Below are 16,820 nucleotides of genomic sequence, written 5' to 3'. Positions count from 1 at the left end.
GACTTAAGGAAATTAAAGACTTAAATCTGATTACAATGCAGTTGACAAAGCAACCCAGTTAGCGCTGTGATATACAACATTTTCAGATAATAAATAGAATTATGACTAATAATATGGTACCGAGACATACCAGGTTTTTAGGAACTCTATATGATCTCTATAATATCTGTATCATTTACAATGTAACTTAAGATGTATTACTCATCTGACATCTCCCATGTAGTTTAATGTAACAAGTGAACCTAATTAGCTTAATACCTTCCTTTGAGAGTGTTTTAGGGACCTTTTGAAACATCCTAAAGTTAGAGCTATTTTGATTTAAGAAGTTTCATCAAAAAAGCATTCAGGGGGAAAAAAAAAATTTTAAAGCACAACACAATGACAGGTCACTGTGAAAAATATTTACTTGGGCAATGTGACAATGCTGCTGCTGCTGCTGCTAAGTCGCTTCAGTCGTGTCTGACTCTGTGCGACCCCATAGACGGCAGCCCACCAGGCTCTGCTGTCCCTGGGATTCTCCAGGCAAGAACACTGGAGTGGGTTGCCATTTCCTTCTCCAATGCATGAAAGTGAAAAGTGAAAGTGAAGTTGCTCAGTCATGTCCGACTCTTCACGACCCCATGGACTGCAGCCTACCAGGCTCCTCTGTCCATGGGATTTTCCAGGCAAGAGTCCTGGAGTGGCTTGTCATCGCCTTCTCCAAATGTGACAATAAAAGATTTCAAAGGCAAATACCAAACAGATCACTTAAAAGATAAACAGACTTAATATCTGTTATCAAAGGCAACATAACATCTTCAGAAAACTTGAGATTTTGAAAAAGAGAGAAAAGCCAAATTTATACTTTGCTTCAGCTGACTTTAAAGATTCATTGACTCAAAGAAAATTGTTTTAAATGTAGTTATTCTTGATTATGTACAAAACCCTTTTTGGGATCCATTTTCCACTCAATGAAAATGATGAAACTATTCATCACTCAATTTATTTTAGCACAAATTTAACTTTTAAGTTGTAAAATATCTGGACAGATCCCAAAAGACATAATTCTTTCTAAAAGTTCACTGAAAACTCTTATCTCATTTGCACTCACTCCTTAAAAAGTTTTTTCACATCGAGTACTTTCCTTGCTAACAAATTTGTAACAGATATAGTAAGATGTTATTTAGCTTAGGGGCTTTCCTGGTGGCTCAGATTGTAAAGAATCTGTCTGCAATGTGGTAGACTCAGGTTTGATCCCTGGGTTGGGAAGATCCCCTAGAGAAGGGCATGGCAACCCACTCCAGTACTCTTGCCTGGAAAATTACATGGACGGAAGAGCCTGGTTGGCTACAGTCCATGGAGTTGCAAAGAGTTGGACACGAATGAGCAGCTTCACTTTCAAACCTAAGCACAAGGAAAGTATTATACTTAATGGTATGTATAATGAGCTTTTTTAGGCAAGGAATATGACTTTAATCAGAAAGTCGGCTGACAAATAAACCTCAGACTAATGTTGAAATAACCATCTTGTTGCAGTGTGGATGCAAGGTTCTTAAATAGAACCAGAAAGAGAAGTGGTGAGGATCTAAAGTCAAAAGGCAGAATAGAGAGGGGGAGGCAGTGAGTAAAGAGTGTAAAAAGGGTCTTAAATCTTGCAAAACATCTATGGGAAGTGAAGTGAAGTGAAAGTCACTCAGTTGTGTCCGACTCTTTGGGACCCCATGGACTATACAGTCCATGACATTCTCCAGGCCAGAATACTGGAGTGGGTAGATTTCCTTTCTCCAGGGGATCTTCCCAACCCAGGGATGGAACCCAGATCTCCCACACTGCAGGCGGATTCTTTACCAGCTGAGCCGCCTGGGAGGCCCATCTATGGAAAGAGCCAGCCTTTGAAGGGGTGTGTTCATCTCTTCTAGCTCTTCTTTTCATAGGTGGGAAGGATCAGATCAGCTCTTTATGAACCCAGCAAAGGCATTTTAGTTTACGTTCAGGCAGAGGGGCAGTGTCCTTTGAGACAGGTGATTATGTACGATGATGATAATAATAGCAGGGGCAAGCAAACCGATGAAGCAGCTACAACCTGTAGTCACAACTGGTTCTTCTTTGCAACCGTTGTGAGGTGACACCTTTTATCTGGTCATTGAAGATGAATCAGGCTGTCTAACAGACTACAGTGCAAAGGAAGACACTTCACAGAGAATTATGCAGTCACGCCCATCATGGGGAGGGTGAGAAATCCTGGATGACATGAGTTAACCTGCTGCTCGGACCCAGCACCTGGGCTCTGTGACTGTTTGTCCTGAGAACTGTGACGTGAGGGAAACAGCCATCAAGGTTCAGTTAGACAAACAGGAATGCACGAAGATGGAAGGAAGACATGCACAATGTTCTCTAGGGAGTCTCCACCTAGAAGAAGATGACCCAGAGTAGGGATTCCTCTGAAATAGTAGTCCAGGTTGTACATTTCAGCATAGCTTCCAAGGGTGCTCCATTAGAGTGAGTCAGGAAAGATTTATCATTTTTCCACTCAATGTCGGGGAAACACTCTGAGGTGCACACAGCCCAAGCAAACAACAGATAAACAGCAATGGTTAAGAAATATCAGTCCTTCATTAATCAGAAGTGTTGGTGCTGTCAGAACAGACATTTACCCTCAATTACAGCCCGTGGCATCTGACACTTTCTCTCTAAGAAGCTCTGAGGGGCCAACACAAGTTCCTTTCCCTGTAATGCCCTGTAATGAATAAGGTGCTTTCTAGGGACATTTTCTTGATCAGACGCGCCACTCCCAGAACAGTAAGAGGATCCTGTCTCCAGTCCCATCATAGTTTAGGCCTTTCTCTTCCTCTCACATGAAGACACATGAGGGCATCACTGTCAAATCCTTATCAGAGTGGTCTCTGATGAACACCTGTCCTAAAAAAGACACAGTTTCCTGGACAATTAACGTGGACATTTGTGTGTTTTAAATTAGGTGACTTTTGCATAGACACACATGTGCAGGGCAAACATTAAATCAGTTTATTTAAACCCTCAGAAATCAAACACCACCAGACAGGATGTGATTTAGTGACCAGGAGAGATGAGATGGGAGAGGGAGTGTGAGTGTGAAGAGAGAAGGATCATGTTAATCAGAAACCAGGAGAGTCATCTTCGTGTTGTTGATCTTGATTCCATGGAGATGAGGACGTGTCTTGTCTCAGGGACTGCTCCTGTAGGTGAATGAAATGGGCACAAAGGTTTAGTCAAGTCGACTGTGTGACAGTTGACAGGGGTGAGCCTCAGGCAGTAGGCTGTCCAGGGTGCAGGAGCTGGTAGGAGATCCAGTGTTAGAATCCTGGTGGGCCTCAACATTCCACATCTCAGTGATGTAGGTGGGAGTCCTTGTGGAATTTTCCCCAGGATGTACATTCAGGGAAACTTTCCCATTGGTGATTGATTCTAGGAGTAATGGTTTTGGAATCCATGTTCATTGGAATGGTTCATCTAAAGATGGTTTAAAATCTCTGTTTTAAAGTTTGCATTTTCTGAATTAATCTCTTCTCCTAATTCCAAAAGGTTTCTCTGTTGGGTCTTCAAGAGTTAGTTGTTTAATTTTATTTTTAAGTAGAGTTGATTAACAATGTTGTATTGGTTTCAAGTGTATAGCAAAGTGATTGATTTATACATACAGATATAAATATCTGGGTTTTTTTTTTTTTTTTTTTTTAGGTTCTTTTCCCATTTAGGTTTTTACACTGTTGCATATAGCTCCCTGCATTCTATAGGAATATCTTTTTGTCTATCCTTCCTGTATATAATATTTTGCATCTGCTAATCTCAAACTCCTAACCCTTCTCTTAGTCAACTTCCTCCCCCTTTGCAACCGCAAGTTTGTTCTCTAAGTCTGTGAGTGTGTTTCTGTTTTGAAAATAACCTCCTCCAAGTGTTACTTTAGATTCCACATATAAGTGATATATATTGTTTTTGTCTTTCTCTTTGTGGCTTATGTCATTTAGTATGACAGTCTCCAGGTCCATGCACATTGATGCAAATGTCATGATCTCATTCATTTTTATGGCTGAGTAATAATCCATTGAATGTTTTCAGCATGTCTTTTTTTTTTTTATCATATTCACCTGCAAGCTGGTGTTTTTCTTTGCCTCTTTTCTTTCATTTGTTCTCAATAGAGAAGTAAAGCCACACCTTAGCCTAGATCAGTGTTATTTTCTGAGGCTGTTTTACTTTAGAAAGCTTAAAGATTCCACTAAAAGAAATCACCTTGTGAAGGGGAATATAATTAAAATGCTTATTTCAGACAGTGAAGTTGGAATGGCTTTACTGGTTTTGTCAGAATCATGTGAGATTAAAAACTAATCTTTCAGGAAAGGTGAACTGTCTTTAATCGTGGTTCTCCTTGAGAAGGGACGTGTATGGACAACCATGAGGTCAGGACTAACAGGAACACTAAGTTTCCACCAACTTGTAGTGATTCCTGCTTCTCTCTGATGAGTCTGGTCTGCAAGATTCCTGCAGGTTGACATGCTCGCACTAAAGATGCTCAGCATTAATCAACCAACCAGTTTGCAATTTAATATGGCTCCAGACAAGAGAGATTACCTAATGTAACAAAGTTCTCTAGTGACAGAATGTAAGTTATTGGGGCAAGAAATTACCTGCAAAATTTGGCATGTATGAATTTGGCAGTAGTGGTAAAGAACCAACCTGCCCACGCAGGAGATGTAAGAGATGTTAGATCACTCCCTGGGTCGGGAAGATCTCTTGGAGAAGGAAATGGCAACCCATTCTAATATTGTTGCCTGGAGAATCCCATGGACAGAGGCACCTATCAGGCCAAAGTGCATGGGGTTGCTGAGAGTCAGACAGGACTGAAGAGACTTGTTGGGCATTAAGAATGAAATAACAGTGTGTCCTTTTTTATTTATTTGGTGGGGCAGCATTAATAATGGACCATGTTTACTTACAAAAGTGTCTGTACCCATGTCACTTTTGTTCACTCCTCTGGACAGTCATCTGTGGAAAAACAAAATGGGAGAAATAAAAGAGCCACCAATTATTACCATTCCACAGTATTTCTACAGTTTCTTTCTATCTTTCTTTTTTTTAAGTAATATATTTTATAAGCGATTACTTCTGGGAGAAGAAATTTTAAATAAGTTGATTTTTTCATGATATTTGCATATTTACAATTTACTGGTGAATGATATAGTCAGAAAAAAATATAATTTCATTACCATTATCGATGAAATTCACAATATTTTCTTCTGGGATCCCTTTGTCTCTTGTCTCCTCTTTGAACCTCTCAAAGTCACTGTCTGAAATCTCGTCATCTGTGCCTGTTAATCAGTGTACAAAAAAGGACAGTGTTGTCTCTTAGAACCCACAGAAATGTCTGAATATACACAATAAGAAATTGAACATGTCAATCAGATCCTCACTTGTATGATTTAAGACAGCCTCAAACAGTTTCCATGTTCCATGACACAAACATCTGCCATCCTAAGAATTAATTTCCATCCAATTCTGTAATTAAACCTCTGCCTCTGTCAGCAGGAGGAACCCAGAGACTTGTAGTTGCTCCATGAATTTGAGACTCAACCCATCCCAGTAGACAATTGACTTGCTTCTTTATCAACTTCCCACAACCTGTATCTGACACTCCTGTCTTGTTCTGGACCTAAATTATTAGGAAACAGAGTTCCCCCCCTTACAAGGACATGTTTACCCCATCACATACCATGTGGGAGACAATTTAGCCTTTAACCCATTGTTCCACCTAATTGTTTTTCTGAAATAGACATCTACTGTCTCAATGGCACACACCTCAGTGCTTCTATGAGGTCATTTGGGGTCATGTCATTGTTCATAGGAACGATGTATTGTGATAACAAAACAGGATGAAGATTTACATGTTTTTGTTCCAAGGGTTAGAATGTATGGGAAAACTGGTGTAAAATGACATCATTCAGGTCAGCCTCATTATAGCCATGGCTTGAGCTTAGTTGATATAAAAAAAAACAAAAAAACTGTAAAGTTCAGTTCAGTTCAGTCTCTCAGTCATGCTGCTTGTGCGACCCCATGAACCGCAGCACGCCAGGCCTCCCTGTCCATCACCAACTCCCGGAGTTCACACAAACTCATGTCCATTGAGTCAGTGATGCCATCCAACAATCTCATCCTCTGTCGTCCCCTTCTCCTCCTGCCCTCAGTCTTTCCCAGCATCAGGGTCTTTTCCAATCAGTTGGCCCTTCACATCAGGTGGCCAAAGGACTGGAGTTTCAGCTTCAGCATCAGTCCTTCCAATGAACACCCAGGACTGACCTCCTTTAGGATGAACTGGTTGGATCTCCTTGCAGTCCAAGGGACTCTCAAGAATCTTCTCCAACACCACAGTTCAAAAGCATCAATTCTTCAGTGCTCAGCTTTCTTTACAGTCCAACTCTCACATCCATACATGACTACTGGAAAATCATAGCCTTGACTAGACAGACCTTTATGGACAAAGTAATGTCTCTGCTTTTTAATATGCTGTCTAGGTGGGTCACAACTTTCCTTTCAAGGAGTAAGCGTCTTTTAATTTCATGGCTGCAATTGCCATCTGCAGTGATTTTTCAGCCCCCCAAAAATAAAGTCAGCCACGGTTTCCACTGTTTCCCCATCTATTTGCCATGAAGTGATGGGACCAGATGCCATGATCTTAGTTTTCTGAATGTTGAGCTTTAAGTCAAAATTTTCACTCTCCTCTTTCGGTAAAATCACTGTAAAAGTAAATTTTTTTAAAAAATTTGAACAGGTGGAGATTGTTTTCAAATGCTTGAAAATTATTTTTAGCCCCTGTTTCTTGGTGGATTACCTTCCAGTATCCTTAGCTCAGTGAACATAAATATGCAGATCTTGTACACTGAATAGTGAATATTGTCAACACCGCCTGGTTTTCTGAATGAAACTACTGACTGTGGACATGTTGCATGACAATGGCAATGGGATATTTGGATGCCAAGTGAAGTGTGAAAGTCACTCAGTCATGTCCGACTCTTTGTGAACCCATGGACTATATGGTCCGTGGAATTCTCTAGGCCAGAATACTGGAGTGGGTAGTCCTTCCCTTCTCCAGGGGATCTTCCCAACCCAGGGATTGAACCCAGGTCTCCTGCATAGCAAGTGGATTCACTATCAGCTGAGCCACAAGGGATGCCTCATACCAATTATTCCAACTAGATTTGTCTCGTTTCCTTCTTCATCCACGTTGAAGACATGTCCTATTATAGAGTGATGTGACACATGAAGAGGTCGACCTTCACTTTGACCCGCATCTGTGAGAGAGAAAAGATACATATATACAACCCCATGTTCATTTGTTTTCAGTGAGATGTAGGGCGACAGAGTTAGGGCATTAGGAAAGGTATGTGCTGTACTGATTTTTGTCTGACTCCATGGGTACACTGATTTTACCGTGGTTATGGCAGCAAGGAAAGCAGGCCAGACCTTCCCTCATTCCCATGTTTTCTTAGTTAACCAGTCACTCCTTGCTGTCTTACTTAGATGCTTTCTATAACCTGCGTCCTAAGGAACCCAAGCAATGTACTTTTTAGTTTACTTCATTTTTTAATTAATTTTTGGTTACTCTGAGTCTTCATCACTGTCTGCAGTCTTTCTCTACTTGTGTGGACTGTGGGGCCACTCTCTAGCTGTGGTCCAGGGACTGCTCACTGCAGCGACTTCTCTCTCATGGAGCACAGACTCTGGGGTACATGGGCTCAGTAGTCATAGCTTGTGGGCTCTTGAGTGCCGGCTCAGTAGTTGTGTCGCATGAGCTTAGTTTCCCCACAGCATGTGGGATCTTCCAGACCCAGGGATTGAACCTATGTCTCCTGAACCTGCAGGCAGATTCTTACCCACTGGAGCACCAGGGAAGCCCCTTACAGTGTTTTCAACAGTAGGAGCCTCTTTTTCAAACCTCAATTCAAAACTTCTTTGTATTTCTGTTAGCCCAGCCATGGAGGTGATCTCTCTTGACCAAAATGAACTTACCATTCACAAGCTTGCGTTCCTGAGAGCTGAGTTTGTGCCAGGCAATGTTTGAACACTTTATGTTAATTACTGCATTTTCACTGTCCCTCAGTCTGGGTTATGACAAAGAGCACGGCCATAGACATTGCTGTGAAGACAGCTTACCTACTGGGACATGCAGGCAGTGACCATCTCATGGTGAGCTCCAACACCACCTGGAGGGCTGACCCTTCCCTCTGCCCTGCCTGACCACTCTGCCCCTTGTGTCTGGACAAGAAGGAACTCTGACCCATTGTATGTCACATCTAAACCCTCTATATCCATTCTCTCTCTCCTGGCTTCCATCACACTTGATTGGAATCACTCAGCAAGGTGGGATGTAAAACCAACCAGCTGTGTTCCTGAAACATGGACACACTACTTACTGCTCATTGTTTGAAACACTGAAAATTCTTAGTGTGCTTGAAAAAAAAAAAAAAAAAGAAGCCAAAGCAGTTTCCCATCTCATAGTCCCAAGAAGTGTATTCAACTTTCCTAAGGCCACATTGAGTCCAGGAAACTTGGGTCACACTGGGAAATTTTTAGTTATGTACAGGTGTGACAGTTGGACCATGAAGAAGCCTGCATGCCAAAGGATTGATGTTTCCAAACTGTGGTTCTACAGAAGATTCTTGAGCATCCCTGGAGAGCAAGGAGATCAAACCCATCAATCCTAGAGGAAATCAACCCTGAGTATTCATTGGAAGGACCAATGCTGAAGTTGAAGCTCCAATCATTTGGCCACTTGATGCAAAGCCCCAACTCATTGGAAAAGACTGTGATGCTGGGAAAGATTGAGGGCAGGAGGATAAGGGGGCGACAGACGACGAGCTGGTTGGATGGCATCACCAACTCAATGGACATGAGTTTGAGCGAACTCCAGGACATAGTAAAGGACAGGAAGGCCTGGAGTGCTGCCATCCACGGCGTTGCAGAGAGTCGGACACAATGAAGCAACTAAGCAACAAACACAAATTCAGGTCCTTAGATTATCAGTGACCCCCCTGTGGTTAACCATGACGTCACAGACATGGCCATTGCAGCATCACTGAATTCTCTGTGAAGGTAATTTTATCTTCTGGATATCAGGTCTCTATCAAGGCCACGGATCAGGCTATGCTTGATGTGGGTACACCTCACAGTACCTAAAACAAAGCTAGGGAGTAGCACTTGCAAGAGACCTTACAAGAAGGTCTGCTATTCTCTCTCCCATCTTTAGTCACTCTGTAAGAAATCTGGCTAAAAGGGATTACAAGAGTGGAGAAAAATAAAGACAGTGAAAGCATTCATGTTTCAGCCAGAGGAAAAAATAATACAGGAATAAGAAAATGAAAGCATAGTTAAAAAAAAAAAAAATCAAACATTGGAAGTTATCGATGAAAGGGTGGCAAAATGTTTCAGGCATAAATTTTACTTCTTTGTGCTCATAGACACTGTGCCACTGGTCAGTTTAGGCAGGGTTGCGATCACATCAGTTCAGTTCAGTCGTTTAGTCGTGTCTGACTTTGCAATCACATAGTCATGTTTTTAAATGTTAATCAAATATGTATCTCTTGCATGTGACGTCTCTTCGGTCATGTCCAGCTCTTTGCGACCCTGTGGACTATAGCCCTCCAGGCTCCTCTGTCCAAAGGATTCTCCAGGCAAGATTACTGGAGTGAGTTGCCATGCTCTCCTCCGGGGAATCTTCCCAACCTGGGGATCAAACCCGTATCTCTTCTGTCTCTTGCATTGTCAGCTAGGTTGTTTACTACTAGTGCCACCTGGGCAGCCTGTACCTCTTAGGCCATTAATGTACCTCAAGGGCCATTTGAAATTAGGAATGATGTTTAGAGTCCTCATAAAGATCTTAGGGATGTCAATGCTAGCCAGCATTCCCATTGCTTTGAACAGGAGCCGATGTTATGATTGAAGTCAGGATGATTTTGTTGGATTTAAATTCTTCCATTGTAATTGTAAGGATTAAGATCCTTTATGATTGTTTTTATAAAGTAAATGACACTGATGTGCAAACCCAAGATAAACCCTTGAGATACCATTTCATAGACTGTTGTGAATTATCTGTGAGAACCCTATGGAATATGAATTCTACACCTGTGCTTAGACTCCTTCTGGTCATTCAGTTGCTAAATCACGTCCAAATCTTTGCAACTCAGTGGACACTAGCACCTGTGCTTAGACTCCTTCTGGTCATTCAGTTGCTAAATCATGTCCAAATCTTTGCAACTCAGTGGACACTAGCACACCAGGCGCCTTTGTCCTTCACTATCTCCCGGAGTTTGTCCAACTCATGTCTTTTGATGTGGTGATGCTGTCTATCCATCTCATCCTCTGTTGCCCTCTTTCTCCTTTTACCTTCAGTCTATCCCAGCATCAGGGTCTTTTACACTGAATGGGCTCTTCCAATGAGGTGGTCAAAGTATTGGAGCTTCAACTTCAGCATCAGTCCTTCTAATGAATATTTAGCATTGATTTCCTTTAGGATTGGCTGGTTTGGTCTCCTTGAAGTCCAAGGGACTCTCAAGAGTTTTCTCCAACACCACAGTTCAAAAGCATCAATTCTTTGGCGCTCAGCCTTCTTTATGGCACAACTCACTTCTGTTCATGACTACAGGAAAAACCATCACCACCTTGACGATACAGACCTTTGCTGGCAAAGTGATGTCTGTGCCTTTTAATACACAGTCTAGAATTGTCATTGCTTGTCTTCCAAAGAGCAAGTGTCTTTTAATTTCATGGTTGCAGTCAGTGTCTGCAATGATTTTTGAGCCCAAGAAAATGAAAACTGTCACTGCTTACACTTTTTCTATTTGTCATGAAGTAATAGTACTGGATGACACCACCCTCATGGCAGAAAGTGAAGAAGAACTAAAGAGCCTCTTGATGAAAGTGAAAGAGGAGAGTGAAAAAGTTGGCTTAAAGCTCAACATTCAGAAAACTAAGATCATGGCATCCAGTCCCATCACTTCATGGCAAATAGATAGGGAAACAGTGGAAACAGTGGCTGACTTTATTTTTTTTTTTTGGGGGGGGGGGCTTCAAAATCACTGCAGATGGTGATTTCAACCATGAAATTAAAAGACACTTACTCCTTGGAAGTTATGACCAACCTAGACAGCATATTAAAAAGCAGAGACATTATTTTGTCAACAAAGGTCCATCTAGTCAAGGGTATGGTTTTCCGAGTAGTCATGTGTGGATGTGAGAGTTGGACTGTAAAGAAAGCTGAGTGCCAAAGAATGGATACTTTTGAACTGTGGTGTTGGAGACGACTCTTGAGACTCCCTTGGACTGCAAGGAGATCGAACCAGTCTGTCCTAAAGGAGATCAGCCCTGGGTGTTCACTGGAAGGACTGATGCTGAAGCTGAAACTCCAATAATTTGGCCACCTCATATGAAGGCCACCTCACCCTGATGCTGGGAGGGATTGAGGGCAGGAGGAGAAGGGGATGACAGAGGATGAGATGGCTGGATGGCATCACTGATTCAATGGACATGAGTTTGCGTGGACTCTGGGAGTTGGTGATGGACAGGGAGGCCTGGCATGCTGTGGTTCATGGGGTCGCAAAGAGTCAAACATGACTGAGTGACTGAACTGAATAGTACTGGATGCCCTGATCTTAGTTTTGAACGTTGAGTTGTAAGACAGATTTTTCACTCTCTTTCACCCTCACGTAAAGGCTCTTTTGTTCCTCTTCACTTTCTGTTATAAGTGTGGAGTCAGTTGCATATCTGATGTTACTGACATTTCTCTCAGCAATCTTGATTCCAGCTTGTGCTTCATCCAGCCTGGCATTTCACATGATGTACCCTGAATATAAGTCAAATAAGCAGGGTGATAGTATATAGCCTTGACATACTCCTTCCTCAATATTGAACCAGTCCATTGTTCCATGTCTGGTTCTCACTGTTGCTTCTTTTCCTGCATACAGGTTTCTCAGGAAGCAGGTAAGGCCATCTGGTATTCCCATCTCTTATGGAATTTTCCACAGTTTCTTGTGATTTGCCATGAAGTTTTAGCATATTCAGTGAAGCAGATATTTTTCTCGAATTCCCTTGTTTTCTTCATGATCCAGGGAATGATGGCAATTTGATCTCTTGTCCCTCTGCCCGTCCAAGACCCAGATTGTGCTTATGGAACTTCATGGTTCACTTACTTCTGAGGCTTAGCTTGAAGGATTTTGAGAGTTACCATACTAGCGTGGAAATGAGTGCAGTTGTATAGTAGTTGGGACAGAGTTTGGCGTTGCCCTTCTTTGGAATTGGAATGAAACATGACCTTTTCCAGTTCTATGGCCTCTGCTGAGTTTTCCAAGTTTGCTGACATAATGAGTGCAGCATTTTAACAGCATCATGTTTTAGGATTTGAAATAAGTCAGCTTGAATTTTGTCACCTCCCCTAGCCTTGTTTAGAGTAATGCTTCCTAAGGCCCACTTGACTTAACATTCTAGGATGTCTGACTCTAGTCTTGGTGAGTAACAGATGTGTGGAGATGTTCCAGCCTAATTGTTAGTAGGAGTAGAATTCAGGTGTATGGAGCTACTGAAGAAAGTTGAGATCAAGATTTCCACCCAGACATATGCTTACCAATGAAATACCCATACTTACATTCAGAAGTGTAAGTGAAGTTTTGTTGCGGCTGTGCTGTGACGTGTTTTTTTATGCATTCTCCATTTGACCTTAGAAGCAAAACATATTCAAGTTAGTTGATTAAAGTAAGAATTTGATGCATATTAGGATTCTTTTTGTATCACAGCCAAGAATGTGTGTCAGGTATCACCTTAGTGTCTGTGAAAAATGTGACCTTCAAAAGAGAAGGAATGTGTTGTTTAAGATCCACTAGCTATCAAGTGACAAGGATGGTTTGTATACACATTCAGTCTGGCTAGTAGTTCCAAAGATAAACTTCAAATGCAAAACATGTCATGTGTAAAACCAATACCTTGGAGAAATCTAGAATTTTAGGGAAAACAAAAACAAGAAAAAGAACAACTCTTTCTTTGGTATAGTTTCTGAAAACTGAGAGGCATAGCCATCATCTCAGGCCTCGGGGCTTCTCAAAACCCTGGCAGTGATTCATTAGAGAATACGAGAGTCAAATATCACAAAAAGTTAGAGGAAAGATGGTTACTTTTCTCAAAACACACACTCTTCTTCCATTGCAATTCCAGAAGAGGATTAAACATCGAAAGACACATGTACATATACATGCACATGACACAAATACACACATAATCAAACATGCAAGAACACATGTGTGCTTCTTACATAATATGCTTGCATGACATAAGGAAATTTTATATATATAAAATACATAATAAGTGTATATTGTCACCGATACAACAGATAAGTTTAGGTGACTTTTTATGGGTCCTCTGTGCCTGTACATGAAAAAAGGTATTATTTGGCACATAGTACATGTGGACGCAAAACAAATATTAAAGAGCAAGACAAATTGGATTAATTTTTGAATGGACACCTTGGGAAAGAATGTCCGAAATGGATTGAGCTCACTCTTTGTAGTCATTGGGCACATGCACTGAAGTTATTGGAAACAACATAACATGCGAACAAAATAATTTTCCAATAACTGCAAAACTTTATCTATGCAAACATTTTTTTTCAATTGGCTTGAAAAAACATGACTCCTTGCATATGCAGACGCTGAGATACACTTTTAAAACATTGTGCTCAGTGGTAGATACCAGGGAAAATGAGGCAGGGTGCCTAATTTTGTCATCTGAAGTTTCAGAAGAGGTGAGATTAAGCAAATTAGTTCTTGCCTGCTGCCCGAAGGGGGTAGACATTTAATGATAAGTGAAGAAAAGCAACAATGATGGAGAAATTTTAGACCTTTAAAAAAAATGTTTATTTTTTTTTCTGTGCTGGGTCATCATTGCTACTCTAGTTGTGGAAGCAAGGGCTACTCTATAGTTGCAGTACCTGGGCCTCTCAATGCAGTGGTTTTATTGTTGTGGAGCACGTGTTCTAAAACACAGGTTCAGTAGTTGTGGCACACACGCATGGATTCTCCCCAGTATGTGGGATCTTCCCAGACCAGGGACTGAACCCTTGTCTCCTGCGTGGACAGGTGGATTCTTAACCACTGAGCCAGCAGGGAAGCCCAGAGTTTTATATTTTGACTGTGGGGATGGTGAAACACTTATGCACATGTGAAAGCTCACTGAACTGTGCCCTCCACAAAGGTGCAGATAATTCCACACGAATACACTTCAGTAAAGATTGATTTCAGAAAGGGTGGCCACATGAAAACTTAAACAGAGGGCACAATAACTGTAAAAACAGCATAGGGCAATAATAAGTTTTCTTTTAAAAAATTAGTGAAAAGAGACAAGTGTGTCTTCTGGTATAGAACGTGTGTGTGTGTGTGTGTGTGTGTATGTGTGTGTAAGCCTGTTTCTGTATGTGTGGTTGTAATTTGGTTGTATGTATACTCTCCTGGCTCAGACGATAAAGAATCTGCCTGCAATGCAGGAGACCTGAGTTCAATACCTGTGTCCGGAAGATTCCCTGGACAATGGAATGACCACCCACTCCAAGATTCTTTCCTGGAGAATTCTATGGACAGAGTAGCCTGGGGGCTACACTGCCTATGGAGTCACAAAGAGTCAGAAATGCCTGAATGATCAACATGCATTCCATACTATGAAATATATACTTATATAATATATAAGCAGTTATATATATATGTATGAACCAATATCTCTAAGCATAAAACTTTTAGTTGTCTTTTTCTTGATGTTTGTATTCCTCAAAATACATATCTAAGTTTGCATTCTTTTCATGGAGAATAAGTGCCCAGCAAACTTGTGTTGGTTTCTGCCATACTTGCATGCTCTCAATGAACCAACTGCAGTGTAATGGACATTCCATGAATGGTACTTAGGACAATGTGTGTGCTCCATACCTCAGCTGTGTCCACTCTTTGTGACCCCATGGACTGTAGCCTTCCAGACTCCTCTGTCCACAGGATTCTCCAGGCAAGAATGCTGGAGTGGGTTGCCATGTCCTCTTCCAGGGGACCTTCCCAACCCAGGGATCAAGTTCATGCCTCATATCACCTGCATTAGCAGGTGCATTCTTTACCCCTAGTACCACCCGGGAAGCTCATTTGGGATGGTCACGGGTTTTGTAAGTTCAGTGGTAATGAAACATCCCATGAGGAAACCCTGCAGAGGAGAGCTCACTGTGTACCCTCCCCCTGCCCTCAGCTTCTGGACTCAGTGGAAGCCATCTCTTACAAATTCTGCAAGAAGGGGTCAAGCCCTTGGTGGGGACTGTGGGGTTAAAGCACACGCGCCTGTTCCACTGCTGTGTCCATCTTTCCTTTAATGAGTTGATTCCAGTGGAGCTTCTGGGACCTCTCTCTCTAATCAAAGGCTCCAGGACATTCCTTGGAGGCTCACAAGGAATCTGCCTTCCAGGCCCCAGCTCAGAGACCCTGCTCAGGCCCACAACTCAGGGTGCCTTGCTTCAACATCATTTAGAGAGTTTCCTGCTGATGGGGAAGCCACACCCTCCCTCAGCTCGGAGATTTATATGTGTCTTCCTTCTAGGTTGTTTTTACTTACTTGATATAAAAGTCGATGTCTACTGTGTTGTCTGCATTAAACTGAATGTAACGTGCATAAATGTGAAATGGCCCATCCTCAGTGATCTTCTCAATATTACTGGATGCGATGTAAAGGGTTCTCCATTCTCCTGAAAACTGAAATCAAAATTCCTATTAAGACTTTAGTCCACATGTGAAATAGATCGCCAGTCCAGGTTTGATGCATGAGACAGGGTGCTCAGGGCTGGTGCACTGGGATAACCCTGGGTGATGGGATGGGGAGGGAGGTGCGAGAGGGCTTCAGGATGGGGACCACATGTACACCCGTGGCAGATTCAGGTCAATGTATGGCAAAAACCACTATAATACTGTAAAGCAATTAGCCTCCAATTAAAGTAAATGAATTTTTTTTTTTTTTAAAAGAATCTAGTCCATCTGTGTTAATTCTACCCGACATCATCCCTCAGGAGTTTCCCTATCCTTCTACTTGGACAGAAGTTACCTATCTTTATGAACACAGCCTAGGTATAAAATCATGTGAAAACTCCCGTCAAGTAAAGGAAGGAATTGCAGTATTACTGAGATAGCTTGAGCTGTCTTGTCAAATCCAAGAGCTACAGTCAACAGCTGTTTGATCTTCCTTCTCTTTTACAAGAGCAGTGAACATGCATGAAGGCCAGTTAATAGGTGGTAGAGATGATTTGAAGACCATACACAGCAGGTATAGAGCCAGTGAATAGAGTGATTTTGAGTTGCAGGGAGGTAACTAGACTTAAGAATCCACATGACCAAACCCCAAAAGGGACACGCACATATACCCCCAAGACATCCTCCCAGCTTGCACCACCCCTGGTACCGGTTTGAGAAATAGCTGAGCTTCACCTTGACCTGCATAAAGCAGACCAAGGACGAGACTGAACAGCAGAAGCTTCATCTTGCTGGCTCTTCTTCTGTAGAAGCTGAAGGGGTCCCAGCTGTCAGAGGAGATGTGAGATTCCTGTCACTTTTTTAACCAACGTCTGTTGGTATTGGTCATGAGCCAATGTTTGTTCCTTATATGACCAAAGGTACACGGATGTCATCTTTGGTATCCTGGTTGGCAGGGATAAGCTTTTCTGGCATTCTGGAATTTTAATAATGAGGTTTGCTGTAAGAGAGCTGATGTAGGTATGGACTTTTGACTAAGTAAGTGAGAAATCTTGGTACATGTGATCT

General features: G+C 41.9%; 1 protein-coding gene across 1 annotated transcript; it reads right to left on the bottom strand.

Moving 5' to 3' along the window:
• Nucleotides 1-2,980: 2,980 nt before the first annotated feature.
• On the bottom strand, nucleotides 2,981-16,622 carry LOC122435979 (odorant-binding protein-like). Its single transcript, XM_043460090.1, has 7 exons — nucleotides 16,462-16,622; nucleotides 15,625-15,761; nucleotides 12,641-12,711; nucleotides 7,185-7,295; nucleotides 5,217-5,318; nucleotides 4,947-4,995; nucleotides 2,981-3,194 (listed from the first exon to the last, which is right to left on the bottom strand). Exons 1-6 carry the CDS (start codon nucleotides 16,537-16,539, stop codon nucleotides 4,976-4,978), a joined length of 519 nt encoding a protein of 172 aa, XP_043316025.1. The 5' UTR covers nucleotides 16,540-16,622; the 3' UTR covers nucleotides 2,981-3,194; nucleotides 4,947-4,975.
• Nucleotides 16,623-16,820: the final 198 nt, after the last annotated feature.

Source organism: Cervus canadensis, chromosome X (genome assembly GCF_019320065.1).
Source record: "Cervus canadensis isolate Bull #8, Minnesota chromosome X, ASM1932006v1, whole genome shotgun sequence".
Taxonomy (NCBI): domain Eukaryota; kingdom Metazoa; phylum Chordata; class Mammalia; order Artiodactyla; family Cervidae; genus Cervus; species Cervus canadensis.
Note: the sequence above shows the minus strand (reverse complement) of the source record. Positions and strands in the feature narration are given on the sequence as shown.

What these genes read in the sequence shown, in the direction of transcription:
- LOC122435979 (XM_043460090.1), bottom strand. Translation starts at nt 16,539, where the DNA reads ATGAAGCTTCTGCTGTTCAGTCTCGTCCTTGGTCTGCTTTATGCAGGT. An exon ending in CTTCACTTACACTTCTGAAT is followed by an intron (nt 7,296 to 12,640) that starts GTAAGTATGGGT and finishes TCTCTCTCACAG; the next exon opens with ATGCGGGTCAAAGTGAAGGT. An exon ending in AAATCTAGTTGGAATAATTG is followed by an intron (nt 5,319 to 7,184) that starts GTATGAGGCATC and finishes ACTGATTAACAG; the next exon opens with GCACAGATGACGAGATTTCA.